The sequence below is a fragment of the Salmo salar genome, chromosome 21 (genome assembly GCF_965601325.2).
Source record: "Salmo salar chromosome 21, fSalSal1, whole genome shotgun sequence".
Lineage (NCBI taxonomy): Eukaryota > Metazoa > Chordata > Actinopteri > Salmoniformes > Salmonidae > Salmo > Salmo salar.
In genome coordinates this window covers 23566566-23589028 of record NC_138311.1, presented here as the reverse complement: position 1 = coordinate 23589028, position 22463 = coordinate 23566566, and the positions used below count along the sequence as shown (strand labels likewise).

At 41.7% G+C, this 22463-nt stretch overlaps 1 protein-coding gene across 15 annotated transcripts in view; it reads right to left on the bottom strand.

The window, feature by feature from the left end:
• LOC106581943 (peripheral plasma membrane protein CASK) overlaps positions 1-21516 on the bottom strand; it is a 212771-nt gene extending 191255 nt beyond the window's left edge. For 5 of the 15 annotated variants that reach the window (XM_014164478.3, XM_014164477.3, XM_045704541.2 and 2 more), the window contains exon 1: positions 20723-21514. In XM_014164478.3, coding sequence (XP_014019953.1) covers positions 20723-20781 — 59 coding nt within the window. In that variant the 5' untranslated portion in view covers positions 20782-21514. Of the gene's footprint in view, positions 1-20722 lie in introns of all 15 variants that reach the window. The other 10 variants (XM_014164482.3, XM_014164479.3, XM_014164480.3 and 7 more) reach the window with 4 other exon arrangements.
• Between the last annotated feature and the right edge of the window lie 947 nt (positions 21517-22463).

Here is a 22463-nt window from a genome sequence, read left to right as displayed (position 1 = left end):
GGGGTATCTGTATTTTACTATTCATATTTTTGACAACTTTTACTTCACTACTTTCCTAAAGAAAATTATGTACTTTCTACTGCATACATCTTCCCTGATACCCAAAACGTACACATTACATTTTGAATGCTTAGCAGGACAGGAAAATCGTATAATTCACACTCTTATCAAGCAAGAGAACATCCCTGGTCATCCCTACTGCCTCTGATTTGGCGGACTCATTAAACACATGCTTCGTTTGTAAATGATGTCTGAGAGTCGGAGCGTGTCCCTGGCTATCCGTAAATAAATACAAAAGTTGAAAATGTGGCCGTCTGCTTTGCTTTGAAATTATTTACACTTGTCCTTTTACTTTTGATACTTAAGTATATTTTAGCAATTACATTTAATTTTGATACTTACGTATATTTTTAACCAAATACTTTTGGACTTTTACTCAAGCAGTATTTTACTGGGTGACTTTTACTTGAGTCATTTTCTATTAATGCATCTTCACTTTTACTTAAGTATGACAATTGGGTACTTTCTTCCCCACTCCCAATTTTGCATACCCCACCAGACCATGAGTCTTTATCACCGGAAAAGATAAACGGTTGAGATTGATATCATTTAAAAGCTTACAAGCAGGGTTGTGAAACTATTTTCACAGTTCTGAAGGGAAAAATAATTGTTAAGTAAAAACAAATGTAACTTTTAAAGTAAATTATCTAAAAATATCTAAAAACGCTCCTGGTGCGGAGGTGCAACAAAGAGCGAGTGAAAGGAGCCTAGGCTACTGTTGATTGCAAATGTGGAGGCGTTTTTCATTTAAGTAAAACAAAAGTTAGAGGAGAAAGAGTACAGTGCAAAGAAGCCGAAAAGGGGATGTCTTCGGGAACAAGTTTTAAGATTGTAGTGGACAAAGATGAGAAGAATGTTGAAGGGCCAAATGGACTGTGTGCAACTTGCTATTCAGGTTTAATGTGTTTATTTTGAATTTATTATCATTTATTTAATCAATATTATTATTAGGGTTGTCCCTGACAAAAAAAAACCTTGGTCGACTGAGGAGTCTGTTATTTCGACCAATCGATTGGTCAAATTTTTTTAAACGTGTATTTTTCCACATACAGTAGAAGTCGGAAGTTACATATACCTTAGCCAAATACATTTAAACCCAGTTTTTCACAATTCCTGACATTTAATCCTAGTAAAAATTCCCTGTTTTAGGTCAGTTAGGATCACCACTTTATTTTAAGAATGTGAAATGTCAGAATAATAGTAGTGAGAATGATTTATTTCAGCTTTTATTTCTTTCATCACATTCCCAGTGGGTCAGACGTTTACATACACTCAATTAGTATTTGGTAGCATTGCCTATAAATTGTTTAACTTGGGTCAAATGTTTTGGGTAGCCTTCCACAAGCTCCCACAATAAGTTGGGTGAATTTGGCCCATTCCTCATGACAGAGCTGGTGTAACTGAGTCAGATTTGTAGGCCTCCTTGCTCGCACACGGTTTTTCAGTTCTGCCCACAAATGTTCTATGGTATTGAGGTCAGGGCTTTGTGATGGCCACTCCAATACCTTAACTTTGCTGTCCTTAAGCCATTTTCCGACAACTTTGGAAGTATGTTTGGGGTCATTGTCCATTTGGAAGACCCATTTGTGACCATTTGCAAGCTTTAAATTCCTGACTGATGTCTTGAGATGTTGCTTCAATATATCCACATAATTTTACTTCCTCATAATGCCATCTATTTTGTGAAGTGCATCAGTCCCTCCTGCAGCAAGGCACCCCCACAACATGATGCTGCCACCCCCATGCTTCACGGCCGGGATGGTGTTCTTCGGCTTGCAAGCATCCCCTTTTTCCTCCAAACATAACGATGGTCATTATGGCCAAACAGTTCTATTTTTGTTTCATCATACTAGAGGACATTTCTCCAAAAAGTACGATCTTTGTCCCCATGTGCAGTTGCAAACCGCAGTCTGGCATTTTTTATGGCGGTTTTGGAGCAGTGGCTTCTTCCTTGCTGTGCGGCCTTTCAGGTTATGTCGATATAGGACTCATTTTACTGTGGATATAGATTATTTTGTACCTGTTTCCTCCAGCATCTTCACAAGGTCCTTTGCTGTTGTTCTGGGATTGATTTGCACTTTTCGCACCAAAGTATGTTAATCTCCAGGAGACAGAACGCATCTCCTTCCTGAGCGGTACGGTGGCTGCGTGGTCCCATGGTGTTTATACTTGCGTACCATTGTTTGTACTGATGAACGTGGTACCTTCAGGTGTTTGGGAATTGCTTCCAAGGATGAACCAGACTTATGGAGGTCTTAGCTGATTTAAAAAAAAAATCTTCCCATGATGTCAAGAAAAGAGGCACTGAGTTTGAAGGTAGGCCTTGAAACACATCCACAGGTACACCTACAATTGATTCAAATTATGTCAAGTAGCCTATCAGAAGCTTCTAAAGCCATGACATCATTTTCTGGAATTTTCCAAGCTCTTTAAAAAGGCACAGTCAACTTAGTCTATGTAAACTTCTGACCCACTGGAATTGTGATACAGTGAATTATAAATGAAATAATATGTCTGTAAACAATTGTTGGAAAAATTACTTGTGTCATGCACAAAGTAGATGTCCTAACCGACTTGCCAAAACTATAGTTTGTTAACTTCTCTAGGGCCGGCGGGACGAAATCGTCCCACCTCCGTAACAGCCAGTGGAATCCTGTGGCGCGTTATTCAAATACCTTAGAAATGCTATTACTTCAATTTCTCAAACGTATGACTATTTTACACCATTTTAAAGACAAGACTCTCGTTAATCTAACCACACTGTCCGATTTCAAAAAGGCTTTACAAAAAAGCAAAACATTAGATTATGTCAGCAGAGTACCAAGCCAGAAATAATCAGACACCCATTTTTCAAGCTAGCATATAATGTCACAAAAACCCAGAAGACAGCTAAATGCAGCACTAACCTTTGATGATCTTCATCAGATGGCACACCTAGGACATTATGTTATACAATACATGCATGTTTTGTTCAATCAAGTTCATATTTATATCAAAAAACAGCTTTTTACATTAGCATGTGACGTTCAGAACTAGCATACCCCCCGCAAACTTCCGGTGAATTTACTAAATTACTCACGATAAACGTTCACAAAAAGCATAACAATTATTTTAAGAATTATAGATACAGAACTCCTCTATGCACTCGATATGTCCGATTTTAAAATAGCTTTTCGGTGAAAGCACATTTTGCAATATTCTCAGTAGATAGCCCGGCATCACAGGGCTAGCTATTTAGACACCCAGCAAGTTTAGCACTCACCAAAGTCAGATTTACTATAAGAAAAATTTTATTACCTTTGGTGTTCTTCGTCAGAATGCACTCCCAGGACTTCTACTTCAATAACAAATGTTGGTTTGGTCCCAAATAATCCATTGTTATATCCAAATAGCGGCGTTTTGTTCGTGCGTTCAAGACACTATCCGAAAGGGTAAATAAGGGTTACGAGCACGGCGCATTTCGTGACAAAGAAATTCTAAATATTCCATTACCGTACTTCGAAGTATGTCAACCGCTGTTTAAAATCAATTTTTATGCCATTTTTCTCATAAAAAAAGCGATAATATTCCGACCGGGAATCTGCGTTTAGGTAAAAAGACGAAAGAAAATAAAGCATGGAGTCGACTCGTGCACGCGCCTAAGCCCATTGTCCTCTGATCGGCCACTTGCCAAAAGCGATAATGTGTTTCAGCCTGAGGCTGCCTCGATATCATTCAGCTTTTTCCCGGGCTCTGAGAGCCTATGGGAGCCGTAGGAAGTGTCACGTTACAGAAAAGATCCTCAGTCTTCAATAAACAGAGACAAGAAGAACAAGATCTTGTCAGAGGGGGCACTTCCTGTAAGGAATCTTCTCAGGTTTTTTCCTGCCATATGAGTTCTGTTATACTCACAGACACCATTCAAACAGTTTTAGAAACTTTAGGGTGTTTTCTATCCAAAGTCAATAATTATATGCATATTCTAGTTACTGGGCAGGAGTAGTAACCAGATTAAATCGGGTACGTTTTTTATCCGGCCGTGTCAATACTGCCCCCTACCCCCAACAGGTTAACAAGAAATTTGTGGAGTGGTTGAAAAACGAGTTTTAATGACTCCAACCTAAGTGTATGTAAACTTCCGACTTCAACTGTATAGACACATCCTATGCGTTTTAATCAAATCAACTATATTCACTGAGCTTGTCTGATGCTTTAAGCACACTGTTGGATGAAATAATTAAGACACACAAATGACTAGAGGGAGTCCGACCACAATTGGTTTGATTGTGCGCTGTGTTACATTTTTTTTTCTACTGTGAGAATAGCACCCGTTGTCTCTGCCTCCTTCATGCTGCAGCGACCACTACAGAACTTTAACTGTGTTTATCGCAATGTCCATGTTGCTAAAGCTGCAACATAATTACAGCCATTTTTGACTACAAAGTTCTGTTACCAAAATCCCTAATTTGTTTAGGAAAAACATTCCCTATTCCCTCAACCCTTGCTCTCTTTACGTGACCAATAGGGCCTGATTTATATCATAATCACATCAATAAATTGGTTTTAACAAACTCCGAACACGTAACAGCAAAATGGATGCAGAGGACGTGACAAATAAACTCAAAACGGAGGAATGTTTACTGGTTGCTCAGGAGGTAAAGGGGAAGTCGGATGTGTGGAATAAATTTGACTAGTTGTGCAAAAATACTGGAGATCAAGAAAAAGAAGGTAAGGAGCCAGTTCTGCGTGCATATTATGTGTGCCAAACAGGTGCTGTTAGATTACAATATCATTTTTCAGACCGTTTGGAACAATGTAAACAGCATGAAATAACTTATAAGAGTACCAGAGAATCTGTTGTGATGTTTTTTGTAAAGCCTTTACTACAGCAAAGACTGAAAACAGTTGCATTTATTTGTGAATGCAATTTCCGAAATGGAACAGTTTATTTATTGTTTACGCTAATTATTATGAGCCTGCTGGTGCCTACCACCGCTCAGTCAGACTGCTCTATCAAATCATAGACTTGATTATAACATAATAACGCACAGAAATACGAGCCTTAGATCATTAATATGGTCGAATCCGGAAACTATCACGTTTATTCTTTCAGTGAAATACGGAACCGTTCCGTATTTTGTCTAACGGGTGGCATCCCTAATTCTAAATATTCCTGTTACATCGCACAACCTTCAATGTTATGTCATAATTACGGGAAATTCTGGCAAATTAGTTCGCAACGAGCCAGGCGGCCCAAACTGTTGCATATACCCTGACTCTGTGTGCAATGAACGGAAGAGAAGTGACACAATTTCACCTGGTTAATATTGCCTGCTAACCTGGACTTCTTTTAGCTAAATATGCAGGTTTAAAAATATACACTTCTGTGTATTGATTTTAAGAAAGGCATTGATGTTTATGGTTAGGTACAGTCGTGCAACGATTGTGCTTTTTTCGCAAATGCGCTTTTGTTAAAGCATCCCCCGTTTGGCGAAGTTGGCTGTCTATGTTAGGAAGAAATAGTCTTCACAGTTCGCAACGAGCCAGGCGGCTCAAACTGCTGCATATAGCCTGACTCTGTTGCAGAGGTGACACATTTTCCCTAGTTAAAAGAAATTCATGTTAGCAGGCAATATTAACTAAATATGCAGGTTTAAAAATATATACTTGTGTATTGATTTTAAGAAAGACATTGATGTTTATGGTTAGGTACAAGTTGGAGCAACGAAAGTCCTTTTTCGCGAATGCGCACCGCATCGATTATATGCAACACAGGACAGGCTAGATAAACTAGTAATATCATCAACCATGTGTAGTTAACTAGTGATTATGATTGATTGATTGTTTTTTTATAAGATAAGTTGAATGCTAGCTAGCAACTTACCTTGGCTTCTTACCGCAGGCTCCTCGTGGAGTGTAATGTAAAGCAGGTGGTTAGAGCGTTGGACTAGTTAACCGTAAGGTTGCAAGATTGAATCCCCAAGCTGACAAGGTAAAAATCTGTCGTTCTGCCCCTGAACAAGGCAGTTAACCCACCGTTCCTAGGCCGTCATTGAAAATAAGTATGTGTTCTTAACTGACTTGCCTAGTTAAATAAAAGGTCAAAAAAATAATAATATGTAAATAAAAATAAATGAAGTACTTTTTTTTTTTAATTTAAAAATGTAAATAAATAAATAAAACAACAAAAAAAATGTAAAAGAAAAAATTATTATTTTTTTTTTTTTAGCAAATCGGTGGCCAAAAATACCGATTGTTATGAAAACTTGAAATCGGCCCTAATTAATCGGCCATTCCGATTAATTGGTCGACCTCTAATCTAAACCACTGTGAAAGATCTTTTCGACAACCAGAAATAGTGTATTTTCAGTTGTCTGAAGCTATTATACAAAACCAAAAAGCAAAAAGATGCAAAAACAAAACTTAATTACAGGAAGCATAGAAATAGAGCACACAAACCAGATCTACTGCTTCTCAGACTTGCTTTCAATGACAGATCTATAACTCATATCTCTATGTGAATTTGGTTGGGCTTTAAGAAACTTTTGTGAAGGTTTGGTGTGGTATGGCTATTATTATTATCCAACTTTTTGGACCTGTGAAGGCCTTTAGCTTCTACATTACATCAAACTCAACCGTTATATTTTCCAGTGATGAAGACATGGATGTCTCATGGTATGGTGGAGTACGCAAAATGGGTCAACTCTGAACACCTTCATCAACTAAATGTTTTGACATTCAGGTCCAAAAAGTCACTTTCTGATCACTTCTTCCACAGGAAAACATGAATTCACTTCTTCCACGGGCAAAAAGTGACTGAATTCAACTGGATTTACCCTTGAAGTAATCCCTGTCCCTTCCTAAAAAGCCTCCTTTCCTTTCTTTACCTCCACTGAACTATGATGTACTTGGGTAGAAAGACAAAGTTTTTTTCACTCAGCAGACAAGTGAGTAAAAACATATTACAATATCAGGACACAACCCTGTCACTTCCCTCCCTCCTAACTAGTACTGTGATGTTATTGTAAAATACTTCTGTAAGTTCCGCTGGAATCCAGAGAATTTCAAAAAATTATAAACATTCAAAATTCCGATTATGTCGGTGAAAAGCAATCAGACAGTGTGTGCCGTTATCTGTAATGAAGCGTTGAGGTTAGTGACCTGAAAAAGTGCTGCTGTCTGTCTGCATTAGCCTAGCATTCAGTTCAGCCTGGCTAGACGGACAGTAATGATTGTGTCTTCTTCACTGAAACTGAAAGTAGGGGGAGAGGGGATTTCTGTCAGACTGTCTCAAACATTATGATGGGAATTGGAAAAACATTTAATCAATGTTAAAGGCCCAGTGCAGTCCAAAACTTGATTTTACTATGTTTTATATATACACTATATTATACAAAAGTATGTGGACACCCCTTCAAATTAGTGGATTCGGCTACTTCTGCCACACCCCTTGGTGACAGGTGTATAAAATCGAGCACACAGCCATGCAATCTCCATAGACAAACATTGGCTGTAGAATGGCCTTACTGAAGAGCTCAATGACTTTCAATGTGGCACCGTCATAGGATGCCCCCTTTCCAACAAGTTGGTTTGTCAAATTTCTGCTCTGCTCGAACTGTAAGTTCTGTTATTGTGGAAACATCTAGGAGCAACAACGGTTCAGCCGCAAAGTGGTAGGCCACAGAAGCTCACAAAACGGGACTGCCGAGTGCTGAAGTGCGTAGCACGTAAAAATCATCTGTCCTCGGTTGCAACACTCACTACCGAGTTCCAAACTGCCTCTTGAAGCAACGTCAGCACAAGAACTGTTTGCGGGGGCTGCATGAAATGGGTTTCCATGGCCGAGCAGCCGCAAACAAGCCTAAGATCACCATGTGCAATGCCAAGCGTCGGCTGGAGTGGTGTAAAGCTCACCACCATTGGACTCTGGAGCGGTGGAAACGTGTTCTCTGGAGTGATGAATCACGCTTCACCATCTGGCAGTCCGATGGACGAATCTGGGTGGGGCGGATGCCAGGAGAACGCTACCTTCCCCAATGCATAGTGTCAACTGTAAAGTTTGGTGGAGGGGGAATAATAGTCTGGGGCTGTTTCATGGTTCGGGCTAGGTTCCAGTGAAGGGAGATCTTAGTTCCAGTGAAGGGAGATCTCAACGCTACAGCATACAATGACATTCTAGACGATTCTGTGCTTCCAACTTGTGGCAACAGTTTGCGGAAGGCCCTTTCCTTTTTGAGCATGATAATGCCCCCCGTGCACAAAGTGAGGTCCATACAGAAATGGTTTGTCGAGATCAGTATTGAAGAACTTGACTGGCCTGCAAAGAGCACTGACCTCAACCCCATCAAACACCTTTGGGATGAATTGGAACGTCACCTGCGAGCCTAATCGCCCAACAGCCTAATCGACCTCACTAATGCTTGTGGCTGGATGGAAGCAAAAAACATAATGGCTACATTGAACATTTAAGTTCCTAATATGTTCCTAAGAGGGATGTGTGAACATGATGGAAGGAGCATTTTTCTTGTCACTACACACATAGAGCTGCAAGAGATCATGTTTTCATGGACTTGACATGAGGGATAAAGATTTCAGGAGCTAAATGTGAGAACACTGCACTAGTGTCTATGGGTAATTGTGGTGCCAAAACTACCCTCTCAGGAGAATTCTCCCCTATCCCATCAGAAAAAAACTAAGAGAGGCTGTGCTTGACACATACAGTTGAAGTCGGAAGTTTACATACACTTAGGTTGGAGTCATTAAAACTTGTTTTTCAACCACTCCACAAATTTCTTGTTAACAAAATATAGTTTTGGCAAGTCGGTTAGGACATCTACTTTGTGCATGACACAAGTAATTTTTCCAACAATTGTTTACAGACAAAATATTTCACTTATAATTCACTGTATCACAATTCCAGTGGGCCAGAAGTTTACATAGACTAAGTTGAGAAAATGATGTCATGGCTTTAGAAGCTTCTGGTGACATAATTTGAGTCAATTGGAGGTGTACCTGTGGATGTATTTCAAGGCCTACCTTCAAACTCAGTGCCTCTTTGCTTGGGAAAATCAAAAGAAAATCAGCCAAGACTTCAGAAAAAACATTGTAGACCTACACAAGTCTGGTTCATCCGTGGGAGCAATTTCCAAATGCCTGAAGGTACCACGTTCATCTGTACAAACAATAGTACGCAAGTATAAACACCATGGGACCACGCAGCCATCATACCGCTCAGGAAGGAGATGCGTTCTGTCTCCTAGAGATGAACGTACATTGGTGCGAAATGTGCAATTCAATCCCAGAACAACAGCAAAGTACTTTGTGAAGATGCTGGAGGAAACAGGTACAAAAGTATCAATATCCACAGTAAAACGAGTCCTATATCGACATAACCTGAAAGGCCGCTCCGCAATGAAGAATCCACTGCTTTAAAACCACCGTAAAAAAGCCAGACTATGGTTTACAACTGCACATGGGGACAAAGATCGTACTTTTTGGAGAAATGTCCTCTGGTCTGATAAAACAAAAATAGAACTATTTGGCCATAATGACCATCGTTATATTTAGAGGAAAAAGGGGAAGGCGTGCAAGCCGAAGAACACCATCCCGACCGTGAAGCACGGGGGTGGCATCATCATGTTGTGGGGGTGCTTCACTGCAGGAGGGACTGGTAAACTTTACAAAACAGATGGCATCATGAGGGAGGAAAATTATGTGGCTATATTGAAGCAACATCTCAAGACATCAGTCAGGAAGTTAAAGCTTGGTCGCAAATGGGTCTTCCAAATGGACAATGACCCAAGCATACTTCCAAAGTTGTGGCAAAATGGCTTAAGGACAACAATGTCAAAGTATTGGAGTGGCCATCACAAAGCACTGACCTCAATACCATAGAAAATTTGTGGGCAGAACTGAAAAAGTGTGTGCGAGCAAGGAGGCCTACAAACCTGACTCCGTTACACCAGCTCTGTTAGGAGGAATGGGCCAAAATTCACCCAACTTATTGTGGGAAGCGTGTGAAAGACTACCCAAAACATTTGACCCAAGTTAAACAATTTATAGGCAATGCTACCAAATACTAATTGAGTGCATGTAAACTTCTGACCCACTGGGAATGTGAGGAAATAAATTAAATCTGAAATAAATCACTCTACTATTATTCTGACATTTCACATTCTTAAAATAAAAGTGGTGATCCTAACTGACCTAAGACAGGATTTAAATGTATTTGGCTAAGGTGTATGTAAAATTCCCGACTTCAACTGCAGTGTGGATGAAGGCCCCTTATAAAGGCCTGTGTGTTTGAGGATGTTGGGCCCCCGAGTGGCGCAGCGGTCTAAGGCACTGCATCTCAGTGCAAGAGGCGTCACCTGGTTCGATTCCAGGCTGCATCACATCTGGCCGTGTTTGGGAGTCCCATAGGGCGGTGCACAATTGGCCCAATGTCGTCCGGGTTTGGCCGGGGTAGGCCATCATTGTAAATAAGATTTTTTTCTTAACTGACTTGCCTAGTTAATTTTTTATTTTATTTAACCTTTATTTAACAAATTCACCTGAAGTCTAGGCTAAGGGCCATATGTGACCCACCACCAAAATTCGGTACTATGCAGCAAGATTTTAAATGGTGTTTTTTTACTTTGCATACAAGTAGAGACTCAAAGCTAGAAAAGTGTACATCATACACTGCAGTTGGGGAACAATGAGAAAGTAATTCTGCTTTGAAAGTTGATAAACTTGTGACCCCACTTTTGAGAAAATTAGCCTTGAATATTTTGGTACACCAACTGGAGAGCTCTTCTTTGTCTCCACCCATTCAGCGTCGTTCATACCCGCTTAAGCCTTAGCCCCACCCATCTCTTTAAGGATTCACATGAGAGGCCATGTGCTAAACAGAGTGAGAAGTGTAGTAAACAACCAAAGATTTCAAGACTAAAAGTGGTAAAAGTAGTAGCCTACAATAAGGAAAAACTCCAGATAAAAAAATATACTTTTTCTAGTCCTTGGCCTATATCCTAATATGACTTTGGTGCAGGTCATGTTGTTCTTCACATTACCATCTCTGGTAAACACACACTATATCAAATAAAATCGATGTTTATGTGTCACATGCACAGGATACAGAAGGTGTAAATGGTTACACGCATAGTGCAATATCAAAAACAAAGTGTCCAGAAAAATATTTTTTTAATATTTTATCATTATTAGATGATGCTTACCCAGACACACTTGTCTAAATTGATGGGTCATGTGAAGGAAATACTATAACCACCCTCCAGCCACATCTAGCTAGGTGGATGGGTCACTATTGTCTAGACTTGTACACGTGTTCATGAAATACAATAGATGGCTGTAATCACCCACCGACACACCTGGCTAACTTGATGGGTCATGTAATCACCTGGCAAAGTGAAACAATGAACCGGCATAATCCCAACTAACACTACTACCAATATAAACATTGTCATAGCTGTAGTATGAATCTGCAGGTATCTAAAGCTGACAAACTAGGTTCAATGTTAGCTAGCTATGTTAGCTAGATAAAGCGTACTGTTAGCTAGCTAGCGAGCGTTAACTTGCAATGAAAACAACTTTCACAAAATTAGAAACTTATAATATCTGAAAATGTTGCTAGACTCTTACCTGTATACATGGATGAACGCGTCACGGCAGACTGGAACCATCTCTGTTTTGTTTGTAGCTACATCTTCTTTGGCCAGTATTGTGCCAAGTCACTCCGGTTCACACTGACCGTGGCGTGTGCAGAAAGTAGCCCACCACAACCTTTTCCAACTTATCTGTCGATAGTGCCTGCTAAATTCAGGGCATCAACATTCTTGAGAAAAGTAGTAAAACTTTTGTAGTTCTCGATGGCTAACGCTATATCTTTCAATGCCTAGCTTCTTGAAACGGGTCACATATTCAATCAAATCCAATATGGGCATGTTAATTGGGCATGCATGGCAAATAATAGATGCACAACACAAGAAATGTGCATTGTTATCAATGCAAGAGACGTTTGGTTTCTCTTAACTATCATGTGATTATCTGAACACTGTAGGGCCTCTGGATCCCAGTGCCAAAGAGCCTTGGGGCACCCTAGTGACATCCGTCAATGAGCTGTTCACTGCTTTCCTGCTTTCAGCAAGGAATCTTAAATGCATTCAATGGGGGACACAAGTCTGCTTTGAGTCATAATATTGTTGCTAACCTAATCGCCTACACTAATGCTAATGCAAATGGACTTCTGCTCTTCCATAACACTGTTTATACCAAGCTAACCTCTAACCCTCCACCTGGCACAGGAATTGCAGGAAATAAGCTTTAAAACCACAAGATAATTATCTGCGCTACATGGAGAAATGTGTAGAATTGCACGAAATTGTCTTAAAAATGCAAAAATTCCTCTACACCGCTAAGATTGGGGCTACTAAAAATCTCTCAAAAATGTAAGCCCACCACCTAAGCCCCTTTTTGATCCCCCAAAAATGTTGATGTGTGGGTGTGTTTTATTTTCATTTAAAAAAAATATTTTTTTAAATGGGCGAGAGGTCAATTTTTAGGGGGATTCTTGCAATGAAATTATATTGAATTCTGCTTATATAATCACACTATACCACAAAAAAAACTGATTCATGTCCATAGGGGGAGTAGCAGGGGGAGGGTGGAGCAGTAGCTGACTAGTGGTGGCTATTCAGCAGCCTGATGGTCTGAGGGTAGAAACTATTGGCCAGTCCATGATGCTCCTGTACTGCCTGTGTCGGAGTGATTGAAGTGGGGAGAACAGGGCATGGCTTGGGTCCCTGATGATCTTCTTAGCCTCCCTGCGACACCTGGTGTTGAAGATGTCCTGTAGGGCAGGCAGTGTGCACCCAATGGTGCGTTCAGCTGCAGCATAAAGTTCAAATGCCGAGACTCCGAGATCATTGAGTGCTTTTGAAATCTGTAGCCTATCTCTGCTGCGCTGTACCAGCACAATGGACAGCGTCCTACAGCAAGGCCACTTTTGGTAATGAATACGTGACCCGTTTCAAGAAGCTAGGCATATGTCGCAAGTCACTATCTCAACCCAGCCCAGCCCAGCTCCATCAAGCCTCTTATCCATCTCTGCATGGGCAGCTTCAATGGAGACTGAATAGGAAGTAATATACTCCTCTCAATGGATCAATGCACTCACAAGCCTGCCTACAGTCTCACTGTATATTTAACAATGTCCTCACTGTGGATTTAACAATGGGGCTTGTCCTTTACCGCACAACAAAGTGGGTCTACTTTAAAATGAATAGAGTGAATTACTGTCCATTTGCATTACCTTAGTCAGGGACTCAGGCAGGCTTAATAAAAAAGCCAATATGTAATCACTGTGCAGGGTGTGGGCACGAGTGTGACACGAGTGGGGAAGTGTGTGTTAATGGTAGGAAGTGTGTGTTAATGGTCTGTCAGTCCTGCCCTCGGGCCCGACTCCACAAGGGGCTAAAGGGTGCTTACTCCCTCAGTTCAAACGTGAGCCCCCTCAGTTTTTTGTCCCTATATAAAAATAGCAAAAAAGTGACATTGATTGAGTGACAGGCTGGTGCAACACCCGTCTCTGGATTACATCTTCAAACTAAGGGCAACCATGGCATCTAATTTAGTCAGAAAGTTGTTTTTATTGCAAGTTAAAGCGCACTGCCAGCTTGTTATCTAATGTTGATCTGTATGGTAATTTTATTAATATCTTAGAAATCTATTTGCATTGCTAGTTATAGCCTAATGTTAGATAGCTAGATAACATTGAAACTAGTTGGTTAGCTTTAGCTACCTACAGACTAATGCATGGTGGCTAGCTATGACAATCAGTTTGTATTGCTAGTAGTATGGGTTGGGATTATGGTTCCTTGTTTAGCTAGCTAACTACTTGTCTAGACAAAAGACTCCACTATGCAAGTAACCATTTCCCTGTACCGTTTACACCTTCTATATCCTGTGCATGTGACAAATAAACGTTGACTTTATATATTGTGTGTTTACCAGAGACGGTAATGTGAAGACAAACATGTCCTGCACCTAGGTCAGATTAGAATATAGGCCAAGGACTACATCAAGTGTACTTTTAGCTAATATTTTCAACACTTTTAGTCTTGAAATATTTTGATGTTTACTACAGTACTTTACTCTGTTTAGCACATGGCCTCACATATGAATTCTTAAAGAGATGGGCGGTGCTAAGGCTTAAGAGGGTGTGAATGATGCTAAAAGTGGTAGCCTAGTTATTCATGCGTGGAAACAAAAATACTGAGTAGCAGTTTGGCTTAGAATACTGACAACTGCGAATGTGAACGAATGAATGAGAACAGAACAAAACAGCGGTATCAAGTAGTAGTCCTAGTAAACAAAATATCAAATCGATAAATGCATGACACAATCTATATGTAGGCTAGTTACATTAACAATAAACAAACGCAGTAAACAAAAAGATGAATGGAGATCCAAACAGCCTACAGCCTACTACAGTGAGATGTAGCCATGCACAGCTGCTTGCCAAATAAACAAGCCTATAAAGGCAAACATGGAAAATCATTCAGCTCGCTCATGAGTTCAACAACATGTTGTGATACGGCACAATACACTTATGTGAATCAAATTCGAACCACCTAATTAATTAAGCAATGCCAGCCTACCATAAACACGCTTCGAAGACGTACAGAAACTAAAACCAATAGGCTATCAAATAAACCATAATTGAATGTATCTATTTCTATAATGAAACATACGTACATATGTAGCTACACCCAGGGACATCATTTGGGTTCTTCATTGGAATTATACTGAATTCTGCTTATATCACACTATACCACAATAAACATAAAAGTTAAAATGCTTTTTGACCATGATGTGACAGGTTCAAGGGCAAGAAATCGCCACTGCGCTCTATTAGCACCATGGACATCACCCTACACACTAAAGCAAGATTTTCATAATAAACAACCAGCTAGATTGTTTCAATCTTACCTTTTCAAAAGAGTTGCAGCCTCCTTGATGCTCTGTGGAACTTTCTGAGTAATCAATCACTCCATTTTCCCTGAGATCTTCTTGTAAGATCCCCCTCAAATGCCAGTTGGGTTAGTTGAGCTTTCCTCGGGTGTAGCATGCTTCTTCTGTGCTGACTGAACACGTTTGTCAAAGTGGAAAATGAGTTCTCGCATGTAGCTGTGGACGCCCCAAAAGTCAGTCCATGTTTCAGTGCAGTAAGCACGGTCGGCATAGAGGAGAGAGGCTCAGAGAATTGTTGCAGCATATCAAGTGGGGTCCATTTGTCCTCATCGGAGCCAGAGCGGGTGAGCGACACCAATCTCAGCTTCCACCAAATCTATTTTGCTTAGATCCAGCAATGGTTTCACCTTTTTCACATCTGGAAAGTCATGGCTCTCGGGGTCAAGGGCACACGTGGCCTACACCAGTTGGGTGTTGTGTTCGCTGAATCGTTCTGACATTTCACCGATGACAGCATCCAAGAACAGTCTCTAAGGCTCTTTGCTTGATGCGTGCATAGCAAATCCTTTAGTACTATCAACAGCATTCTTCCAGTTAGAACAGCCAGCTTGGGTGAAGGCCTTGTCTGCGTTAGCATTGGGAAACACAGAACTTTCGACATTGGGAAACAAAATGCTGCATCAGCAGTAAACAAGTATTCCAGTCACTCTCTTCCTATGACCCAGTTGTTATTAAATGATCGTATTTGGACAGAAAACCTGTGGGTAGGGTAGGATTTAACCTGGGCTGGCTCCTCTGTTCCAACATCATCATGAACAGTCGGAGATGGAGGCGGCTATGGAGCCATTATCCTGGCGGCGCTTGTGGAAGGGTGGGTAGGCTCTGCACACACAGCATCATCGCTGCTGGGCTTGGCGGCAGCCTCAGTGGTTTGATGCTGCTGCTGTTGCTCGTCGCTCTCCTTTTTTTGGGTACTTTGGTACAAAGTTCATTTCTGATATCCATCGTGGCAGATTAGCTGGTTTGAGCTAGCTAAATAGGCTAAGGCTAATAACACGAACACTTTTTACAGTTAGCCAAGAAGCTAACTAAACTCGGCAGTGGCGGGGTGTGAGGCAGAGTTGAGTGAAGCAGCTTCAACGGTAAACTTCACAGCGCGGGCCTGCCCTTATAAATCAAAATATTACAGGTGGGGGCATATCACGTTATTCACTTTGCCAACCACAGAGATGAGTAGCACCCCCCCCCCCCCGCTTTTTATGGAAACCCAAAGGAGTCATACCTATGTGTGTCACAGAGGCGCGCCCTGTCCATTGTGCTGACACACTCAATCATGTAAACTTTTTTAGCTTTTTTATTGAACTAGGCAAGTCAGGTAAGAACAAATTCTTATTTACAATGACGGCCTACTTGCAAAGCCCCCCCGGCAAAACCCTCCCCTAACCCGGACGGCGCTGGGCCAATTGTGCGCCGCCCTATGGGACTCCTGATCACGGCCGGTTGTGATACAGCCCAGGATCGAAACCGGGTCTGTAGTGACACCTCTAGCACTGCGATGCAGTGCCTTAGACCACTGTGCCACTCGGGAGTCCTTAAATAGGGACATAAAACTAAAACTGAGTGGGCTCAAGTTGAACTGAGAGGGTAAGCCCCCTTTAGCCCCTTGTGGAGTCGGGCCTGAGGGCAGGCTATTGTAAGGCCTCACACACACACACATTCCTGCCTCCCATTACACACACTTCCCCACTCGTGCCACACTCGTGCCCACACCCTGCACAGTGATTACATATTGGCTTTTTATTAAGCCTGCCTGAGTCCCTGACTAAGGTAATGCAAATGGACAGTAATTCACTCTATTCATTTTAAAGTAGACCCACTTTGTTGTGCGGTAAAGGACAAGCCCCATTGTTAAATCCACAGTGAGGACATTGTTAAATATACAGTGAGACTGTAGGCAGGCCTGTGAGTGCATTGATCCATTGAGAGGAGTATATTACTTCCTATTCAGTCTCCATTGAAGCTGCCCATGCAGAGATGGATAAGAGGCTTGATGGAGCTGGGCTGGGTTGAACTACACTGGATTATAGTGTACTGTACGAGGCCTGAGACTACTGCATGGCCTACTGACTACTGTCTCTCTGTGTGTGTGTGTGTGTGTGTGTGTGTGTGTGTGTGTGTGTGTGTGTGTGTGTGTGTGTGTGTGTGTGTGTGTGAGAGACAGAGAAAAAGAGAGAGTGTGTAGCATGTAGGCAACACTTGTAAACAAAGGCTGTTCTAATGGAATAAGGCTGAGGTTCAAACAGCAGGATAGGCAGAACTGTAGGCAGCTCTTATTCTATAGTCCATATTGACACTGACACCATCTGCCTGAGCTGTCATATGCAACTGGCCCACCCACGACCAGACACACACACACACACACACACACACACACACACACACACACAACAATATTCAAGTAGCACTAGGCTTATATCATTACAGAGCACTAATTATGGCCCCTCACTACACAACCCACACATGTGCACGCTCACACACATACACACTCACACCCATCCATTGTTCTGAGTTGATCAGAGGCCTGATAATAAAAGAGAGAAGCCTGAAGGTAGAGCACATCTCAAAGTAAAACTATTGGACTTCTTCCTGCTACAAACTCCCAACACATCTCCCTTTCCCCTCCCTCCCAACTTCCTTCTTCATCTCCCATTCCCCTGCAGTCTTGGGAACAGAGTGAATCAATATAACAGCAACATGGCACATGCACACACAAACGTGCATGCTCACATACAAACACCAACACACTCGCTGACAGACAGACAGGATTTGTGCCTGAGGTCAGTGTTCTAAAATTGAGAGCTTAGGCCTAAATCCCGCTCACACACACACACGTGCCAAAATCTCGTTCACACACATACTCTGGGACAGCACACTGCAAAAACCCTACTCTTCCCCACACAGTCCAACGTTAAGCCGACCTATATATAGGCCTATATTATCACTGTGCATCTAGCCTCGACATTAAACCCTGACGATCTGGACCATTAGGCTTTTAAAGTGACGCCTTTGCAAACCACTGTGTTGTTGTTTGGTAGGGTTTCCCCATTCCCTTTGTCTTTTCTCACAGGATCAAATCAACAGTCTACTTCACCGCTCCGTTAAACAAAACTCTGTAGTCTACTAGGAACCAAAGACTGATGGTGCTTATTCAAATGTTGTTCAAGTGTTGTAAACCACACTGGAATTGACAGAAACAAAATGAGTGTGTCTATGAGTGCAGCCAACAGCGGCGATTTGAAGTGTTCGACTTTACTATTGTAGTCCTGTCTCTTTCGATATCTGTTCTGACCGATCGGCCGTTGGGCTGGATTGGGACTAGGCTGGTATGATAGCAGCTGCCGCGAAACACAGATCGTGGATCAGATAACGCTATCCCCAATCCTGACCTTAACCATCAGGAGTAAAATGCTTAACTGACCATCTACCAGTGTCTAGGGGAAACTTCATCCTACAAATGTTTGTTTTATGTGTGTGTACCTAACTCCTCCGGATGTATGGTATCAAGTACAGAGAGAGGTATTTTGTCGGTCAGTGTCTTTTACATTTCTCACACAGGTTTCAGGCCTGCCTAAACATGTTACAGTAGGCCCAGTGCCCAGTCAGTACACACCAGGGTTGGGTGTTATACAGTAAGCCGGGCATTTTGAAATACCCTCTGTATGACTTTTCCAATAACGTCGTTGACGTTAATATTACTTTTTACAGAAATACCTGCAGTCAACTTGTGCACTAGGTAATACATAAAGTAGATTGCTTTCAACATTTCGCCTGTTAGATTATTTTTCATTATGAAGCTTTCCGTTACTAGTTTCCCAAAACAGATGTTTGAGCCAGTCACATGTGGGGTTTTTTTTACAAAGAGGGACAACAAGCAAAACAGGAGCTTTGTGAGGCGAGTCACTCCTGCAGCGAGGTGATCAAGTTACATTTGTCTGAAATTCACTACTAGTGTTTGCCAGCTATATATCGTATAACCATTAAGTTAACTATCTAAGATGTGTATAATAAACTCTCTACAGCTAGGTTTTGCTAACATAAGTGGCTAATGTTAGCTTGCAAGATCAAGCTTTTTCGTAACAGCAGCAGAGACAATCCCCTCCCGGATAAAGATCCTGCTGTCTAATATATGTTTTGTGCATGGTGCAAACGGCGTTTTTATATACTTGCATAACTTTAGAAGCTGGGTTGTCTCTCTTAGTGGTAAATGTTTGCATGCGCTCGGTAGCATTTACCTTGCATCCGCTATGGGGATTCCTTAGTACTTGTTAGCATGTTGTTAGCATACCGGTAAGTGACTTTTTTGGGGGGGGGGGGGGGGGGGGGGGGGGTACTTTTGGGGGAAAAATGCACCCCTTGTGTGCAATACCGGTAATAACGTATAACCCAGGATGGCACAGTCACAGTATGAAGGTATGGAAATCTGGATATCGCCCAACCCTAAAACACACAATGTCAGTACACACAAAACACACACACACACACACACACACAGTGGCCACTGTCAACAAAGCCAACCCAGCCCTGATCCCGTCAATATGATGATTAATGTGTTTCTGCCTTTGGTTTTACACCTGATTTTCAAGACCTGATTTTCAGGGAGAGGCTCTTGCTAACTGCCTGAAAACCTACTATCCAATGTACTAAATCTAATGCACGGATAGCCTTCTGTATAGTGTATTTTTTGAACACGCGCTTTGCTGTTGTTTAGAGTAATATAAAATTCCCTTTCCAATTGTGTAATTACACTCAACCTAATGACTATGTAATTACAGTTCAACTATTATGCAAATGCTAGAGTGGAGTAGCCTACATCTAAACAGGACACCAAGGCCATGATTGACTATACAGACTGAGAGGGTTGTAATGCATTGGGACTTGAAGCCTGCCGAATCCCTATTCATTCACCATAATCATCATTCTGATGTGTCATCATCATCCTAGACTGAGAGAATCAGACCCATACAGCGGCTGTGGTGGAGGCTCACTTACAACATGCAGAATAGAATAAAGAACATAGAAAAGACATGTGCTGTCACTGCAGGAAAAAAGTATGCACCCACAACATAAGGAGGAAGACAAATTCATCCACAGAGAAGTAATCATGCATTTTCATTGGCTCTGAAATAATTGGATTTCCTGGGAGTGACCAAATGAGGAAAGATTCTATTGTCACATTTGCATGTAGCCTAGTCACAACTGCAAGTGACAATATGAAGATAGCCTTTTAGTACAACATGACACATTGATTGCACATGACTCATGCGATTGTCTCATACCTGTAAGATATCACAGGCCATGACTTATCTGACATTGCTAATAGAGGAATGTGTAACATGGGAGACTTGCATCTTGTACAGGAGATTGAAGGCTATGAATTAAAATCTGTAACTCAGACGTGGTAATATGCACTACAGCTCAGCTGTCATGACCGATACAGGGTGTGTGTGTGTGTTCACTCTCCACCACACCATGATGAACTGTGAAGTGTCTCCTGTGCATGTTGTCACACAGACACACACAGAGAGAGAGAGAAAGAGAGAGAGAGAGGAGAGAGAGAGAGAGAGAGAGAGAGAATACTCTAGACAGGGGACACATTCGAGGAGATACAATGTAACCGCATCGTGTAATAAAAGGCAACAAACATTACACGTACTTTCCAATGACCTCACACAGCTCGTACACATCTTCAAACAGTACGTCGTCGTCCGCCATGGTCCAGCGAGGCTGGGGAAATAATTCCCCCCAAATCCGTCCTGAAACGTATGTTCCAAAGCAAATAACCACAACAAACGGACGTTTTTGTGAATACAAACTGTTCTGCTCTCTGTAGCCTAGGCTACTTGAAGCGTAGACTAATCACCAAGGAGTTGGGAATAAAGCTTCCCCAATTCCAATGGGTTAGAAAAATATTTTTCCCCCAAAACGCTGCGCAGCTGCGGTGGTTCGACTACGGTGCCAATGCTTCAAGGCAACTTGAGTTTTTCAATAATCCCGTTGTCGGTCTCCGGTTCTGCCTCACCTTGCCCAAGTTTCCCGGTTTCCTACTTAGGCTACTCCTCCTCGAAGCCTACCGTGGTATTGTAAAACGTTATAATAAACAACTCGAGTCGCGTGCCCCCGTCCGCTGATCCACGTTCGTCAACCGTCCAGAACGCACGTAGGCTACAACCCGCTGCAAAAACCACAGCTATACTCTGTGTATCTTGCAGAGTTCAACAAAACGAACTATTTACTCAAAATACTGTTTCATCTAAATAACACATACGAGTAGTCTAACTACATTCTTCACATCCCAAAATATGTGAAAAGGTTAGTTTCGTCCCCCTTGAAAAGCGCGCATGGTTCCCGTGCACACGCGACTTGATCGGGAAGGTAAAACTATTAACTGAAAATGGGCTTCAGGGGCGTGCTCTAATCCTCTCTCTCTCTCTCTTTTGCTTTATCGTTGCTCAAATGTTCCTCTCTTCCTTCGTCGCTCCTTGTCCAGAATAACCAAGCTCCTCCCACCCAAGATTATAAAACTGCCCCGCCATCCACCATTATGGTTCCGCAGGAGCGGCTGCGTTCCGGGATCCCACAATTGAAACACACGGTGCTTGAGCCAAGATGACGTGGCGGGAGCGCCTTTGTGGTGGTTTTCGAGTCGCAGTTTCCCGATTCACTTTAAATTAACAATAAATCACAACAAGGTGTACTTTTTCAATGTGCAAATGACACCCCAGCATGCACACGTAGGCATTTAAACCTGCAATATGTAACTTTTTGGGCGACGCAACCAAATAGACATAGAAAGGTAGATCTGTCATTCTCATTGAAAGCAAGTCTAAGAAGCAGTAGAGCTGTTCTATGAGCACTATTTCTATGCTTTCTCTGCTTAAATTACGTTTTTGTGTCTTTTACTTTCGGTTTTGTACACCAGCTTCAAACAGCTGAAAATAAATATTTTTGCTTATGGAAAATATATTTCACATATTTTAGATGGTACAATGATTCTCTAAAGAATACTTGTCACATTAACTGAAATTAGGCAACCTATTTGAATTTTAGCTACCAGTAAATGGCAGAGCAATTTCTGCATAGTGCACCCTTAAAGCCCCGCTTATTAATTATTTAACTCAAACAGAACTCATTCTGTGCTATTGAATGGCAGTAGTGGTGTGTGGGTAAAGTCTCTGAGGAAGGCAAGCCAGAAAAAAATTGCCATATTACAACCTATGTGTTGTGATAATTGCGTTGTTTGCTCAATAACTGTTAGTTAATATGCCTTGCGACCGTGATATATGGGCCTAAGGCTGAGACAATAAGAAGACACAGTGGCAGAATAAATTCAACCACACCTTTGTTTCATCACAAAACCGGAGAGCAACATCTGTCCGGTGGAGTCCACAAAGCAT